This window comes from Crocodylus porosus, unplaced genomic scaffold, assembly GCF_001723895.1.
Source record: "Crocodylus porosus isolate Cpor-Errol unplaced genomic scaffold, CroPor_comp1, whole genome shotgun sequence".
NCBI classification, from domain to species: domain Eukaryota; kingdom Metazoa; phylum Chordata; order Crocodylia; family Crocodylidae; genus Crocodylus; species Crocodylus porosus.
In genome coordinates this window covers 144102190-144118390 of record NW_017728886.1, presented here as the reverse complement: position 1 = coordinate 144118390, position 16201 = coordinate 144102190, and the positions used below count along the sequence as shown (strand labels likewise).

The 16201-nt window shown below is 40.6% G+C and overlaps 1 protein-coding gene across 1 annotated transcript in view; it reads right to left on the bottom strand.

Moving 5' to 3' along the window:
- The window catches only part of KIAA1468 (KIAA1468 ortholog), a 131498-nt gene that overhangs the window by 105026 nt on the left and 10271 nt on the right, over positions 1–16201 (bottom strand). Inside the window, 1 exon segment of the mRNA XM_019542172.1 lies at positions 2558–2647. Within this exon segment, the coding sequence (XP_019397717.1) occupies positions 2558–2647 (90 nt within the window).

Here is a 16201-nt window from a genome sequence, read left to right as displayed (position 1 = left end):
ATCTGGGGGAACGTTTGTTCACCAGAGCGCCCCAAGGGATGATGAGGTCGAACGGTCATAAACTACTGCAAGACCGTTTCAGGCTGGACATAAGGAAGAATTTCTTTACTGTCCGAGCCCCCAACGTCTAGAATAGTCTGCCACTGGAGATGGTTCAAGCGCTTACATTGAACACCTTCAAGAGTAAATTGCATTCTTATCTTGCTGGGATCCTATGACCCCAGCTGACTTCCTGCCCTTTTGGCAGGGGACTGGACTCGATGATCTTCCGAGGTCCCGTCCAGCCCTAATGTCTATGAAATCCATGAAATGTGCCATGCAAGTCACAAATGTATTATATTATAGAAATGGGCAATAGTTTACTACACATTTGTTTAGTGGACTCCACTGCATTAGTAACAAATTAAAAGGAAGGTTCAAGACAACTAATACTACAAGACAACTAATACTATGCTAGAGTGTGAAGAGAGAGAATATCTGTTGCCCTCAGTAATTTCAAAAGTGATCCTTACATTAAAGACTGCCTTGATTTTAATAGTTGAATTTTATATTGTTGTCTAATTCTGTCATTAAGGTTTCTTTAAGACATGTATCTTAACAAAAGTAGAGGTATTATACAGTAGAGCCAATGCTTCGATTTTCATGTGAATTTCCCTACATGAAAGTCTTACCAAATTTTCTGTGGTTGGAGAGCAACATTAATCGACTGGGAAAAAAGTATTATAATTGAGCAACTCCTTGCAACTTGCCAGCAGTTCTACAGAAAAATCCAGTCTTTTGAAGTCCAGCACCTTCCAAATATAATTCAGCATTTTAAAATGCATTTTATTTGAGACTCTGGGAGGGAAATGATTCTAAATAGCACACAAATGGGAATTGGACAACATAATCATGTGGACAGGATTAAGTTCCATTTGTATAATTGCAAGATATAAAATAAGTTATCTGTAGCTCCAGGAAGTAGCATCAAGAAGTCAAGTATATTACATTACATCTTATTTGGTTCTAGCTAATCCTCTCCCCTAGACCACCTCTGGACAGGGGGGGAAGAAAGGAAGGCTCTCTCTCCCTCTTCTTTACTTTTTAAGTACAAAGTCACAGATGATGGTAACATTACATCTACAGAAGAAAACTACAATAAGAAGCAAAAAAGGTTTTAAACTATTGATGAAATATGAACACGGAGTTGAAGTTGGAACTCCAACCAAACGCCTAGTCTGTGAATTCAATAAAGGCAGAAATCCTTGCTGTTCTTTGTTACTTACCCCCCAAAGATTTTAAGATTAAGATTCACAAAGAGAAAGCAGGAGACGAAGTCATTGCGATAAGGCAGAATGGTGGTTAGAGAGCTTTGTGCCAAACTAGTTCAGCCCTGCTATAAAGTGAAACCAGTGGCAGGAGCTGGAGGGAGGAGAATAAAGGAGGACGGGATCAAGTGAGTGGAGCTCAGGAACTGAGAGCTGCCTAAAGGAGAGCTTGCTAGTAAATAGGAAAAAGAGATGCTGCTGCTGCAAGACTGTTTGGAGAATCCAACCTAGGATGATGAAAGTAGGCCAAAAAGGGGGGAACTGCAGGTTAATCACTAGACACTGCCCCCTGCAGGTAGCTAGACATGGCTGTCCACAAGGGGTTAAATTTAAGCCTCTGGGCTCCCACCCTGACACTGCTCTCTCCACTCCTCTGGATGCAACAGCAGCATTTCCATTCCTTCCTCTTGTAGGGGTGGAATGGTGTGGCGCAGCGAGGGAGCCCATGGCTTAGAAGCTATGGGTATGGTGGGGTTGCCTGTGGTGTAGGATGGTGAGGGAGGCAGGGGGGTGGGAGAAGGTAGCGTCTATGCAGCATTAAGGCTGGAGGCATATGGCTCATATTGTGGCAGCGTACAAGGTGCGCAGCCCTAGGCCACTTAAATGCAAGACAGCCCTGCATTACAACAAAGGAATTACTTGGTTTTGATTGTGATAATGTTGGGCTTATTTGGATGTAGGCCAGGAGGATGGGAAGTATTTGATGGACAATCAAACCCAGATCCTTATTACACAAAGTTCTTGCCAGGTAGGCTTTACTAAATTAGATCGTTTCCTTAAGATTAGACCAGGGAAGGCATGACAGATGAATTCTGTACTTCTGAGCACAGCCTAAACAAACTAGTTGCTTATCATCAGCTCGCACAATAGGCAAATAGTTGCCTATCGAACATAAATTTTAGATAAGGAAGGAATAGCTACTCTCAAAATGAACAATGTTATAACATGGTTAAGATTCCACTTTGATTGTGAAAGGGAGATGTCTGTAGAGCATCTCATGCAATATGAGGGCTGTGTATTTGGGGGTACATTTTGCTTCTTTTTGTTCATATGAAATTATGAGTTACAACTTAGACAGTGTATTTGAAAAAAAATGTGGAATAAAACTAACACAAATTAAGCCACAGTGAAAATTTAACACATTTGCTATACAGAAATCATGAATTTACAAATCTTGCTGCCAAAAATGGAAGCCATATGGTAAGCTTAATATTCTAGGCCTTCCATCCCACATGAAAAATCTTACTCACCTGCTACTCGCTCATCTGTCTCCCTGTTTCCATCATCAGAGTATCTTGCAAAGTCTAAGGAATCGAGAGTACTGATGCTTCCAGCTCGATCTACAAGTAGGGGAAAAAAATGGAATTTAACCAAGGGTGAGGGGGTGGGGGTGGCCTGAAGCCTAAAGATTGTTCTCTGATTGGACTGGTACACAATCTTGGCCTCCACAATGACTCAAGTTTTTTAAGAAATCTGTATCTTTTAAGATTAAAATACTACCATGACCTGAACAAGGTATCCAGTTCATCCATGTAGCAGGATGGGCTATAGAAAACAATACAACCATAAAGAAAACATAGCATAACGATAGCCTGAATATTAAATGTGTCAGGAAAAAAAATTAATTTCTCTTGTCCACAAAACATTCCCTTCCGTTTTCTGTCAAATGCCACCAAGATTTAGTTGTTTAGTCATACCATATCTGACTGTATTACATAGAGCCTCCTACCACAACCCTCTGGATCCCAAGCACACAGTATAAGAATACAATCACCTTAAACATGAGTTTCTAATGAGATACAGATCTGCAGCTACCACAATCTTTTACCTCCTTCCCCTTTGAATACTTTAAGGCACGTCAGCCATATGGTAACTAGAATAAAATGTTTTTTTAAAATATTCCTTAATGTTAAGCAGAAACATTTGAGGGCAATGCATGCATACCTGAACTTACATTTGATAATTTTGCATGATGTTAGTTACAGTATGAACTACAGCACAGCTCATACCACAAAAGTAGCATTAAACTCAAAGGAACAACACTAAGATTCTAATTCCACTTTTGTTCTAAGCATAATATATTTGCCTTAAAAACAATATATCTGGATCAGCAGAAATGAATGAATCTTATACACCACTCACTTTTAATAAATATTTTTCTTTTTTCCCCCTTTTTCCTTTCTTTTTTAAGGACGCATACCATTTATTTCAGTTGTAGTGGCACCCAAAATGGCCTAAAAGCTTTGAAGTGATATTAGCAGGCCTGCAGAAAAGTTAATGTTAATTGTCAATAACTGACAATCATCCACCAAAAGTAACAGTCTGATTGTCAAGGAGATATAAAAGTTCGTTTTTGCAACTTAAAAATCAACAAGCACTGAAATAGTCTCTACTCCAAAGAGTCCAGCTAACAGGCATCAACCATTTGAGGAATGGGGGGGGGGAAAGGGAATCACAGAATAGAAGGACTGGGAGGGACCACGTGTAAGATCGTCAAGTCCGGGCCTCTGCTATCACATACTTGTAGGCAGCTATCAAGTCACCTCTCACTCTTTTCTTATGCAGACTGAACAAACACAGTTCCTGGAGTCTCTCCTTGTAGGGCCTGTCCTCCAGGCCTCTAATCACACAGGTGGCCCTTCCCTGTACCCTTTAGAGCAGGCTTGTCCAACATGTGGTCCTCCAAGCTGTTTTCTGAGGTCCGAGGTGCTGCAACGGGAAACGAAAGTAAACACTGGACTTTCGTTTCGAGGGGGTGATGTAATACTGCTTCCTGCAAGGTCTTTGAATATGGCTCACCGGCACACTGGGTGATAAAAAGTTCATGATCCGGCCCCACATTCAAAAAGGTTGGACACCCCTGCTTTAGAGCTTATCCACATCCTTCCTGAAGCGTGGTGCCTAGAGCTAGATAGATTTGAAACATTAAGGTATCAAATTTGAGTTTTGCTAAAACATACAAAGATTTTTCTCTTTTCTTATAGATGCAAATGTACAATAAGCTTAAAGCACACATTTATATTCATGCATACAGACCATAATAAAAGAACACTACAGCAAGTCTGCCCAATCTAGCAAAACACTGTTAGGCATTGCCAGAATTAAAGTTGCCTTTGCAACCTTAGTTCAGCTGCCCGGTAGAGCTACATTTCAATATACTAGTTATACATTTTTTTCCCCCCCATCAGGTCTGGCCTCAGTGAATCTGCAGAAAAGACTATGCTCCCTAGATGAGCATCTATTCAATGTTCTGTTTACTTTTTCTTCCTTGTTAATTATTTACATGTGGTCCTACTGTCTTATTTACTACCTACTATTCAAACACCACACTGAAGACAAGATTTATTAAATCCCCTCTCCAGGAATTCTGTGCAGCTCGATTCAATATGAGCGCTTTTAAACAATTAACTTACTCTTTACAACACCTCAGAGAGAAGGTGTGAAAATAATGGTTTATAGATGCAGAATCAATTCAGAAAGTTTAAGCGGCATCAAGTGTATCTGCTAGTATCTAATGAGATACTGAGAACCATTTTTTTTTTTTTTTTAAAGTGAAGTTTGTGGTATGCATCACCTTCTGTTCAAAGCATTGTTCCCATTGCTTTCATTTGCAGCTATGACTGCCCAGGACTTCTGCATTTCAGACCTTAAGGCTTGAAGTCGGGTACCAGTGAACAAGATGCAACAAACAGTGACCACTTGTGAAAAGTGGCTTAAATGATTTGTCCAATGAGGATGAAACTGAATTCTCCAGGGCAGTGTTCTATTGTCTTAATTCTAAAATACTCAAATCTTTTCTTAAAAGACTTTCATCTCATTCCAGCTTCTCTGACCAAGTGAAGTAGAAGCCATGTAGAAAATAGCATGATTGTCAGTCACTAAAGACTACCAAAGAGTGCCTGCACAAGGGAGTTATTTAATGTTTCACAGGAAAGCTTAATTTTGGCACTACCTGTCTTTTCAGTGCTTGACTTTACAAATCTTAATAATCTTTTAACCTGAGTTTTTAAAAATGTCAAAAACAGCCCCCAGAAACTGCATCAAATCAATACCTTCATTGGTCATCAGTGGGGCTGGAACTTACAGATCTACTGTAAAAACCTCTTCTACTTGACCTAACAGGCTGTTACCCTTTGCATGGACTGCTGCTGAAGGGGTAAGAGATGTACTTTGCTAGCACAAGGTTAGCTATGCACAGGCATCCTAGGTTCCAATTCCATGCTTAGGACAGGTGTGTGCTCTCACAGCATTTCTCAACCTGTGTGTTGTGACCCAGAAGTGAGTTGCAAGAATATATGAAAGGGTTGTGAACAAGCTTTAAACATGGATCAACAAATTTAAAAAATGGATTCTCCTTTAAAGCAGAAAAACATGGGAAACTGGCTTTTCCCTTGCAGGCTGGCAGAGTTCAAGCCTGAGAGGGGCTGTTTGGGACCCCCTCCTGGCCCACACACCCACCTCATACTGGGGGGCTGGGCCCTGGGGGCAGGAGGTCAGGAGTGAGGGGCACTGAGTCAAGACTGGCCATCGATGTTTACAAATGAGTTCTAGTACAAAAAGGTTGAGAACCACTATCTAGCAGACAAATCTGCTCATATTTAAGCTATACTTTTTCTGCACTTGAGGCAGCATATAAATCAGATAAATATATAAAAAATAAAGTTAGGCTTGTGCAGAAAGTCCAAGAAAGTTAGGCTTCTGCTTCCAGGCTCCATGTCTGATACATTTCCCCTCTCACTCCAGCACAAATTCTCTCAACCCTGCTGGCTGCCTGTCTTCTGCACTAGGCCTTAAGTTTGGTTTCAGTCACTCCAACCTGCAAAAGCCTTTTCCCAGTCTCCCTGCCCAGCCAGTGCACTAGTTCTCCCTCTATAATCTAGCTCTGCAGACATAGCTGCTTCCCCACCCCAGTTTCCTTTCAATCCTGCACCAGATCCAGATCCAGCCCTAGCCTTGATTTTTCAACACAAGGCTGGACGACTTCCTCTTCCATGTTGCCCAACACCAACATGGTGAACACAAAGCATATTACACATACAGGCTGTGTAAGCATATTACACATACCAGTCTCTTCTGGTATCTGTTATATAGCAACAAAGAACTTAAATTGTAGGAAGTCTCAGCCCTGTCTTAGACTATTGTCAGCACAGACAGGATCTTAAGAGATTCTGCCCACAAAGTCTGAGTGTGTGCACTGCTTTTCAATAGCTTATAAACTGACTACATTGGGGTGAACAACAAGAGGCATACATGAGTTGCAAAAGCCATACTCCTATACCACAATTCAAGTCCAGGGTGCTAAAACTCCGAAGACAAAGTCATCTGAGCTCAAGTGCGAGCCAAAACATTTTCCCCCAGTGCTTGTTCTCTAACAAGCAAACTGAACTTTTTCGACTGAATGTTTCCAAAAGTTCAGCCTAAAGCTGATACCGAGACAGTGTCAACCCAAATGGTTCAAGTCCCATAACGTTTTAAGACGCTTAAAATGAGTCGTATAAGAGGAAATTTTGAGCTTTTTAAAAAAGGCAGTAGTTTCAATCCTACATATAATCTGATGTAATATGGGATTTATTTTCCTATTATGTTCCTGATTACCAGAGATATTATTATGCAGGTGGGATTTCTGACAAATTCCATCTGCTTCACTACAGAATGAACTTTGGATGGCTGACATTACCTTGTATTTGTTTGTCCTGTCTGTTTTGCCACCAAAAACCTGTCAGAATGCAGAAACAGTTCTGACATTTCTCTCTTATATTTTAATGTTCCAAGCTCAGTAATAAGTAAAACAATAATTCAAAAACCATTCACACTACACTACTTTTTCACATGTAATATACCAAGAATCAATCTATACAAGTGTCACAAAGGTAGAAAGAATGACTGGGTGGTCTCAAGCAAGCTTTTGGGGGACAAGCACCTTACTACTACTGCTGTAGGTACTTCTACAGAATTTGTTACTATCTCTAGGTGTTAAGTGTTTTCTGGGGCATGGCTACCTTCACAACTGATGATAGTTTAGTCAGGGCTGAGTCTACCTTGAGCAAGGGGTTGGGCTCTAGATGACCTCCTGAGGTCTCTTCCAACCCTAATTTTCTATGATTCCTACAGTAAATAAGATATACAGGGTGAGTCAATTTCATGATTTTTTTAGGGAATGAAATACTTCCCTCAAATTGCCCATATTGTTCAAATGATTTCCTTCTAATAGCTCTACATAATCACTTGTAATCTATTTGTGAATTTTGGTTCAAAGTTTTAATTGATATGAAGGGAAGAAACTGTTGCAAGAACCAATTGTAGCTGGCCTTTTCGTACATTTGTAGGTGGGGAGCAGAGCTTACTTTGGAAAATTGTAAGTCTAATTGCAAAAACAAAGAAAAACAGAGGTTGGCCAGCAAAATTCTCAGGGAATGAATAAGTAGAAACAATGTTAATATATTTTAACAGAAATTAACTTCCTCTTCAAAACCAGGACTACAATGATCATTACATTTGCATTAATGTTACCTTATGGCAACTATTTAATTTTGCTTAACAGCTACAGAGTAAAATTGATCAGAACTTCTGGATTTAAAAATTCACCTCCTATCTCAGTAACATACTCTGCACTTCCAGGTTTACTGTACAAGTTAAAACAGACGATGTTTTGTAGCGTGCAACGTTTGGACACTTTTGCAGGTTGGGTAAAGTGTCATTAGAGACAGCTAAGAAACAATCTTGGTTAATTTCCCTTGTTGGCAGTCACCGAGCATGCCTACCCTGCAGACTACATTTTCCTGTACAGATACCTTAACTAGCTGGCGTTACAGAAGCAGAAGCAGTCTTGTTGCAGCAGCCAAAACCCATGTCTGCTAATTTCTCTGCAAGGTAAAATTAGTCTACAAGGAGGTTCATGTTGAAACAACTAAATTGCTTCCTTTTTCCAAGCCAGGTTTTTAAAGCTAATCTGGGCTATTTATACTTACCTGAAGTCTGAAGCATAGGCATAGCCTCAGAGAACCAGTTTTGGGGCGAAAACAGTCTTTATTACATGTAAAAACTCCACAAGAATGGAGTTGTAGACGCAAGCCAAGACAAGTATGACCTCCTGCACCTAGCAAAAAAGTACTACCAAAGAAATAGCAAAGGAGAGGATAGGCATCAAATGCCAAGCAACCCAAACAATACTGTATCTAAATATTTGGTCCCTGTAGGCTAGTCTGTTTTGCAAGACTTCAGGTTTCCTGGATAATCAGGATGTGGGCAGGGGAATTAGTCTGACAGGAATTAAAGAAAATAAGCCAGTTAAATGACAACTTATAACCAGGCCTTATAGTTATACATCATACTCAATATGGCACAACATACTGACATCTTCCAAAAAGACACTTCATTTTGGAATGAATGATACATACAACTTTAAACTTGATAGCTCTCCCCACGTGAAACTTGGGGTAATTTTATATTTAAAAAGCATGTGGATAGCAAGTGTGTAGGTTGTAGCTGTGTTGGACTAAGAACATCTTCTTTATTAGACCAGCTTAAGTTGGTCTAATAAAAGATATCAGATTCACCCAAAGAACCTTGTCGGTGGATAATAAGTAATGATGCAGCCTCATATGGGAGAATAAAATTGCTGAAAATATTTCTGCTTTAATTTACTCTTTTATTCTACAGATTTCAAAAGGATTTTGTAAGGCAAAGCCTTTTTGCTGTCTCACTGTATTTTCCTATTGACAATGTCCCATAAGCAGATTTTATAACATGCCATAATTTGCTATTATGAATGAGCCCCTTCTTCCCCCCCCCAAAACTTTTTGTCTAAATCAGTAGGCTTTATTTTGGTAAAGCCCTTAACTAATTATCAGGTGAAAAAAAGAAGCAGGGAACAGAACATAAATAATGGCTCTGATTTAACGCTCAAGTAGATAAACAATACAACCTTTCAGAAAGGGAACCCACTTTATTATGGATTTCCACTGCTCTAGGATTAATGCAGATAAGTTGCACATGCATAGAGAACAGCAGTCAAGTTGAAAGGACTGGAAATCTTCCTAGCAGGCAAGGGAGGCCCCCTGCACAAATTCTCACCTCCTTCACCAATCCTATTAGTGGAAGAAAAAAAATCTAGAAAACCAAATATTATACATTTGACACTCATGGTTAAGAGATTTCTATTTTGCTCAAGAGACTCCGAGTGTTAATATTTTAGGAATCAGGCAGCAGTCAGGACACAGTGGTACCTTAGAGATAACTTGTTCACAAATATATAGGCTTTTGTGGGCAACAGCCTACTTAAATACTCTGAATGAACTTGCAGATTCTCTGCAAGTTAGGTCTCTAAGGCAGTGCTTCCCAAACTTTTCATCCAGGGAGAAAAAAAAACATGCCCAAGGTATCAAAATTGGGGGCACACTTCAGTCTTCCTAAAATGCATACAATATTCCATTCCCAAAGGAAATCATACTACTGCTGAGATGTACTGTTGTAAAAACAAAACACCACCAAACACAGTAAACCCTTTGTTTGAAGCAAAATGTATTTACCCAAATCCAAGATTACTCTGAATTTAAAGATGACCCCCAATAATCAGAATCTAGACATGGAAAATTTATAATTTTGTTATAACTTTCTGTGTCTATAATCTAACTATTGGGTGATCATCTTAAATTTGTCCCTCCCATGCGTAAGCAGTGGCAGGGAGTGGAGATAGGCAGCAGTGAAGTCAAGTATCCTGACCCCTGGCCCTTGACCTGCCCCCCAACACACCTGGCCCATGCTAATCCCCACCCACTGTTTGTGTGCCCCAGTACCTGCCCCCTAACTAGTTCCCTCCCTGCCCCTGCTGCTTACCTCTCTGGTTCCAGCAAGGCTCTGTCCTCACTCTAGCCTGGGGCATGCAGCACATGACAGACCTTGGAGCCCAGTCACCCATCAACAGTTGTGGTGGCAGCAGCCCTGATGCTGAAACCAGAGGGGTAAGTAGCAGTAGCAGAGGCAGCAATGTCAGGGGTGGAAGGAAGAAGGGAAAAGAAAGGGGGAAACAGAGGCTGTGGGGGAAGAGAAGGGGAGGGATGTTACTGGACTAGTATCTGACTTAAGTAGGCTGGTGCCTATGAAAGCATATCCATTTCTGACTGAGTTAGTCTCTAAAAAGGTGTTACACCTTCCTCTGCCTTGAGCCTGAAGCAGCAGTGACAGTTACTTGGTAATGATCTTAAGTATCAAAAAGAGTTAGCTGTGTTAGTCTCAAGTCAGGCAAAGGTGGGCAAAATATGGTCCCGGGCTGGACCCAGCCCATCAGTTGACTGGATCCAGCCTGCAGGGGGCACCAGCCAATTGATTGGATTCAGCCCATGGGTGCCCCCACAGCACTTTGCACAGGGCTGAGCCCCACCGGGGGCAGCCCACGTCACGCTCCTATGCCTGCCAGCATGACAAGCAGCCACCTCTGGGTGGCTGAGTGGGTGGAAGGAGCTGGTGCATGAGTCACCCAGCCAAAGCTTCCCTCCACAGAATGGCACACCAGGGGCAAGTAGAGGAGGAAGAGGAGGGACCACTGGAGGCAGGGTTGCCAAGCAGCACCCAGGCAGCTGCAGCTGCAACCATAAGCAGCCCTGCCAAGAAGCTGTACATGCTGGCCAGGGCCAGCGTGTGACACAGGTTGCCCTGGGCAGGGCTCAGCCCTATATGGAGCGCCGTGGACTACACCTGCATTGCACTGCCTGGTTGAGCTCTGCTGCACCTACCTCCAGCCCTCCTGCCCCCCACCTCCTGGGATCTAGTACCCAGGAAGCCCCCCCCCAGCCTAATTTAAATGATTGATTTTTTTTAATCAACTTTCCCATTGTATATATTTTTTTGGTTTTTTTTAAAAAGGGAGGTATATTTTCAGTGGTTGATACAACAGTTAAAACATGTTGATTTACAACTAAATGCAGTTTTTCCAGTAGATTTGGTACATATGTTTCCTGACTATACACTCTCTCTCTCTGAATTTATATACTTAATGTGTTTATTAGAGTGTTAGAAATCCTATATTGACATGCTATAAAATGGTGAAATATATTTCTTACTCAGTAGATGACTAACTTTTGCTCATAGATGTAATCAAGCTGCATTAAGATGGCAACTTGAATTTAATTAAACACACACAATGGGAACTCCTGATTTATTAAACAAAACTGTTTTGGATACCCTTTATAAGAAAAAAATATCAAACCATGGTACACATTAACAGCTAATTTACTAAATATTAGTATCAACTGTTACAGTATTACAAGTATAAATCATAATTAGTGAATTAAACCAATTATTTTGGATCACCTTGGAAAATATTTTCTAAAATGCCTAGACCAAAGTCATTTGAGCTTAAGTTCCTACTTGCCTAATTCTCTTTAAAATGAGACTGTTTTTTTAATGTAGGTTTTTTGAAAATGTTTACCCCCTTTCTTTCAAGTTTTTAAAACTCTTGGATCTCATCCTCCCCTCCTTTTTCATTCATAGGCTGAAAGAAAAAACAAAACAAAACAAAACAAGATTTCCTGCTTTTTCAACTCCTGATGATTTTCTCAACTTTGAACAAAGGAGTCCAAACGAAGAAAATATCCTTTCTGCACCAGCACAAGAGGCTACTTCTCAGCAAAGATGGTTTAGCATTCTGATAAACTCTTGTTCCAAGTTCTTTGCTGGAGATTTCTACTAGTTCAGCGGTGCAACTAATTTACCATCAGCAAATGAGTGCTGCTTGAATGGTTCACCTCTAGACTTGAAATTTATTATGGTTGGCATGATTTATTATGGTTGGGGGATTAGTAGATGCCCATATCATAGCAGCATTTTCCTCTTTGGCAATTAGGCACCTACCCAGCACTGACTGAGCCCAGCAATGGTCTTCTCTGTTGCACATACTGCACCTTATTCCACTCCCTCTCCCTCCTCCACACAAGAAACTAACAAACCAAGACTCCTTCTCCCTGAGACAATAACCCACAATACCATTGATTTCTCCATGCCCTGTTCCCCACCTGCAAACCCCCTCCCCCAAAACCCTCCCTGTAACAATCCAGGATTTCTGCTATTGTAACCCCCTAGCCTTGTCTGCTGCAGATTTGAATATAAAGACATGGATAGAACACTTGAAAAGTGAAGGTCTACATCTCTGCACATATGCAAAGGGATCAAGGAAGACCATTTAAACTGAAGTACCCAGAACCATTCAGAAATAGTGGGTTAGTAGTTACTGAGCAGATGGTCGTTTTTCCATGAGCTAGAGAATAAGCCTCCATTATGGGTGCAGAATCATAAATATTCATAAATTTGAAAGCTGAGCTAATTAGAGCTAAGGTCGAGAGAAGAAAACAGGAATTTGATACCATCTTGGTGGGCTCAGTGGTTATTCCCAATCAAGGAATACATACAGTGGTGTTTACTAGAGTCAGAGACCAGGTTCCCAACATCTGTGATGACTTTTCTGATCCTTTGTATCCAGCAGTATAGACCCTACATCCCTTGCAGGGTCAAGCCCGTTATATAAAATATTGTGCCATAAATTTTAAATAGTCCAAGTGCCAAGTCAGTTCCAAATTCAACTGAGCAAAGCTCAATAACCAGGTCTACAAAAATCTATAGGCCATAAAACTATAATTGGGCCAGCAGCCTTCCTCCCAGACCCACAGACCTGGGAGTTTGGATGCCCCATCACACTTGATCATCACAAAAGAGCTGAGAAACCATATTTTTAAAGATTGACCTCAAAAGTTAGATGTTTCCCCCCCCCCATTTTTATATAGAGTAAAAGCAGCCTTTAACTATACATAATTTGTTTAAAGTAATATATTAAATGCGTACCATAGCCAGTGCTGTATTAAATTCAAATTTCATTTTAAGCTGGTTTAAAATTAAATTTTCCTTATTAAAATTTAAAATAAAAGATCCAAATTTAAAAACTTTAAAAAATTGAATTTCAACTAAAATTAAAAAGACCAGATCTTAAATAATTTATTTTTATTCACCCAGAGGCTAAAGTCATTAGTGCCCTAAGTGTGAATAGGTGAGGACCACTCAAGTCACTGCCCCGCTACAAATCACCATGGTTACGACATAAACATAGATCAAAATTACATTTATATCGAATACCACAATGCATAAAATCATAAGGAAAATAAGGTTATACATAGTTTAATATGACCTTTACCCAGAGACAGCACATGTTGCATTAGTAAAATAAACTCAAGGAATAATGCAAGACAACCCACATCCCTCCAGTTCGTGACAATAATACTAGGTCTCACTGGGTGCGTCTACATCTGCATTAATTCCTGTGCCATAATTATGTAATAACAGGTACTAAACTTAATGTTTACTAAACTCAATGCTACTGTGCAGTAGTACTGGCACATGCTTTTTTGTGATGCTAATGTGCAGCAGACTAATTCTACTGTGTATTAGCAAGGTTGTCTGCTGTACTAGTGTTACTAGTGTCACAAGTGTTACACCCAGTGAGCAGGTGAACAGAATCAGGATAACTAACAAGCAGTCATACCTTCCTACTAGGGAGGTGTTAAGAAATGTTCTGAGAAATATGGCACAATATAGTGTAAGACAGTAAATCAAAGAACTAGACTGTCAGACTTTTACAAGAAACTGAATTTAACACTTCAATATTTTCACAAAACTCCAGCTATAACTAAACAACACATGGGTTTACAACTGTTTATGAGCATGCAGAAAAATTTCTGTAACTTCATAACTGTAAGACATTTATTCATGCCTGCAGAAGTGGGAAGCTGTGGCATTCCCCCCATATTTTATAGGCCTCCACTAAAACTGAGAATGCTTCCTATTGGTGCACAGAGTCCAGGTTCAGCTTCAGTTTAAAACCTAAAGATTCATAACTGCTACAATAAGCATTCAGGCATTATGACAGGTAATAGAAATTAGGAGTGGACAATTATTTCTGCTCGTGGGCCACTTACTGAGTTTTGGTGAGCTGTTGAAGACCACACAGATAAATTTTCAGAAGATATCATTTTAACAAGTTACAGATAAAAAACCCAAATCCTATACTAAAAAAAAAAAAAAAAAAAAAATCAAACATCTACTATAACAGAGGTCAGCGACGTTTTGGCTGGAGTGGCAAAACACCCAAACCTTGACTCAGTGTCTTGACTTGGTGTGCCAGTGGCAGAAGGTGGGGAAGGTGCAAGGGGCCTGATCCTTGCTGCTGGTAGCCAGTGTCCTGGCCCCTTTCCCACCGTTTTCCTTGAGGTACACATGCAGTCGCTGCTGCCACCAGGACTCTGCACCCCAGTGCAGCTGTTTGAAGTCTCCTGGCTACCTTCCACAGGTGGCTCAGGCTCTGGGCAGCTGCTGCCTGCCACAGAGCCCAGGCTGTTTGCAGCAGGGCTTGCAGCTTCCTGGCTGCTGGTGGCAGCTTCCCAGGGGCAATGATGGCAGTGGCATGTTGAGTAAAATTGCCTTGTGCGCCATGCTCTGGCACATATGCCTGGGGGTTGCCATACATATTATAAATATTTTAATTTTATTTCAAAAAAATGTTTTTGTCCTGATTTGTTTTTTCTAGTAGTGTATGTAGATGTGATTGAATAACAGCTCAAAATAAAGTCTTAGTCTTGTTTTGTGTGTGTGTGTGTGTGTGTGTGTGTGTGTGTGTGTGTGTGTGTGTGTGTGTGTGTGTGTGTGTGTGTGGCTGCCTGAGCACTAGGTCCTGGGAGCCAGCTGGGGAGGGTAAGCAGGGGGCACATGCATCAGAGCTCACCTGAGAGAGTAGTGCAGTTCACTGGTAACAGTAAACTTTAAATATCAGGAAAGCCAGCTCAGAAAAAAGCCAAGACCAAATCCTTCGTCCTAATTCAAGGCCAGATTACTGCAATGTGCCCTATGCAGGGCTGCCCTTAAAGACTGTCCAGAAGCTACAGCTAATGAAGAATGTGGTAGCCTGCCTTCTGATGGGGGTGGGTCACCAGGAGCAGATAACTCCAGTGCATCAGTTTGCACAATCTCCCAACAGTCTCCCAACAGCTTTCCAAGCAAAAATTCAAGGTGCTGTTTTTAAAGAACTTTAAGGCCCTCAATGGTACCTAAGGAACCACTCTCTCCCTTATGCTCCATCAGTATTCTTAATGTCAGATAAGAGCAAGTATTATTAAAGCATTGAATTCACTTGGTAAAAAAGGACTGGTAGTTACTTGCAGCAGTTACTCCTCAACTCTGGAACTCCCCATCTGCAGGGCTGCCAGAACCTAAGCCTGGACATTTTTTGGAAGCACTTTAAAGATCTTCCTATTTGGGCAGGCATTTAGTAAACAAAGCTAAGGTGGGATACTGTTTAGGGGAGGTTCTGTTTCAATGCTGACATTCTAATAGTCTTAAATTTGGTTTTTCTTGGTCATGCTCCTCTTTTACAGTAAGAGAACAGAACAACTTACAAGCCACCCTGAGCCTTTGTGGGAAAGGTAGCATACACCTTGAATCAGTTCATACATACACAAAATAATTAAGAGGTGTTGAAATTGTGAATGCACTCAAAACAGCCTGGGAAAGATGGCATCTGAGAAAGTGCTATGTTTCTCAATGATTCTCTTCTCATAAAGCAAGGGTTTTCTTGATGATATATTTTACTGAAGCAACTGTACAGTTGCAGTATTGCCAGCCCCAGTGTCAAAAATCAAAAGACAAACTATTAAAAAAAAAATCAAGAGATTTGGTATGTAAATAATGAGATGCTATTTTTGAAGTATAAACCAATATAGATATATTGATCATTTGTTTATAAATCCCACTAGTCACATCAGAGATTTATACAAAAAAACTGTATTACCAACTCAAAATTATGCAAGTACAACTATGTATGGTTGGGGATGGGTATGCGATGTGTGTGGGGATGTTAT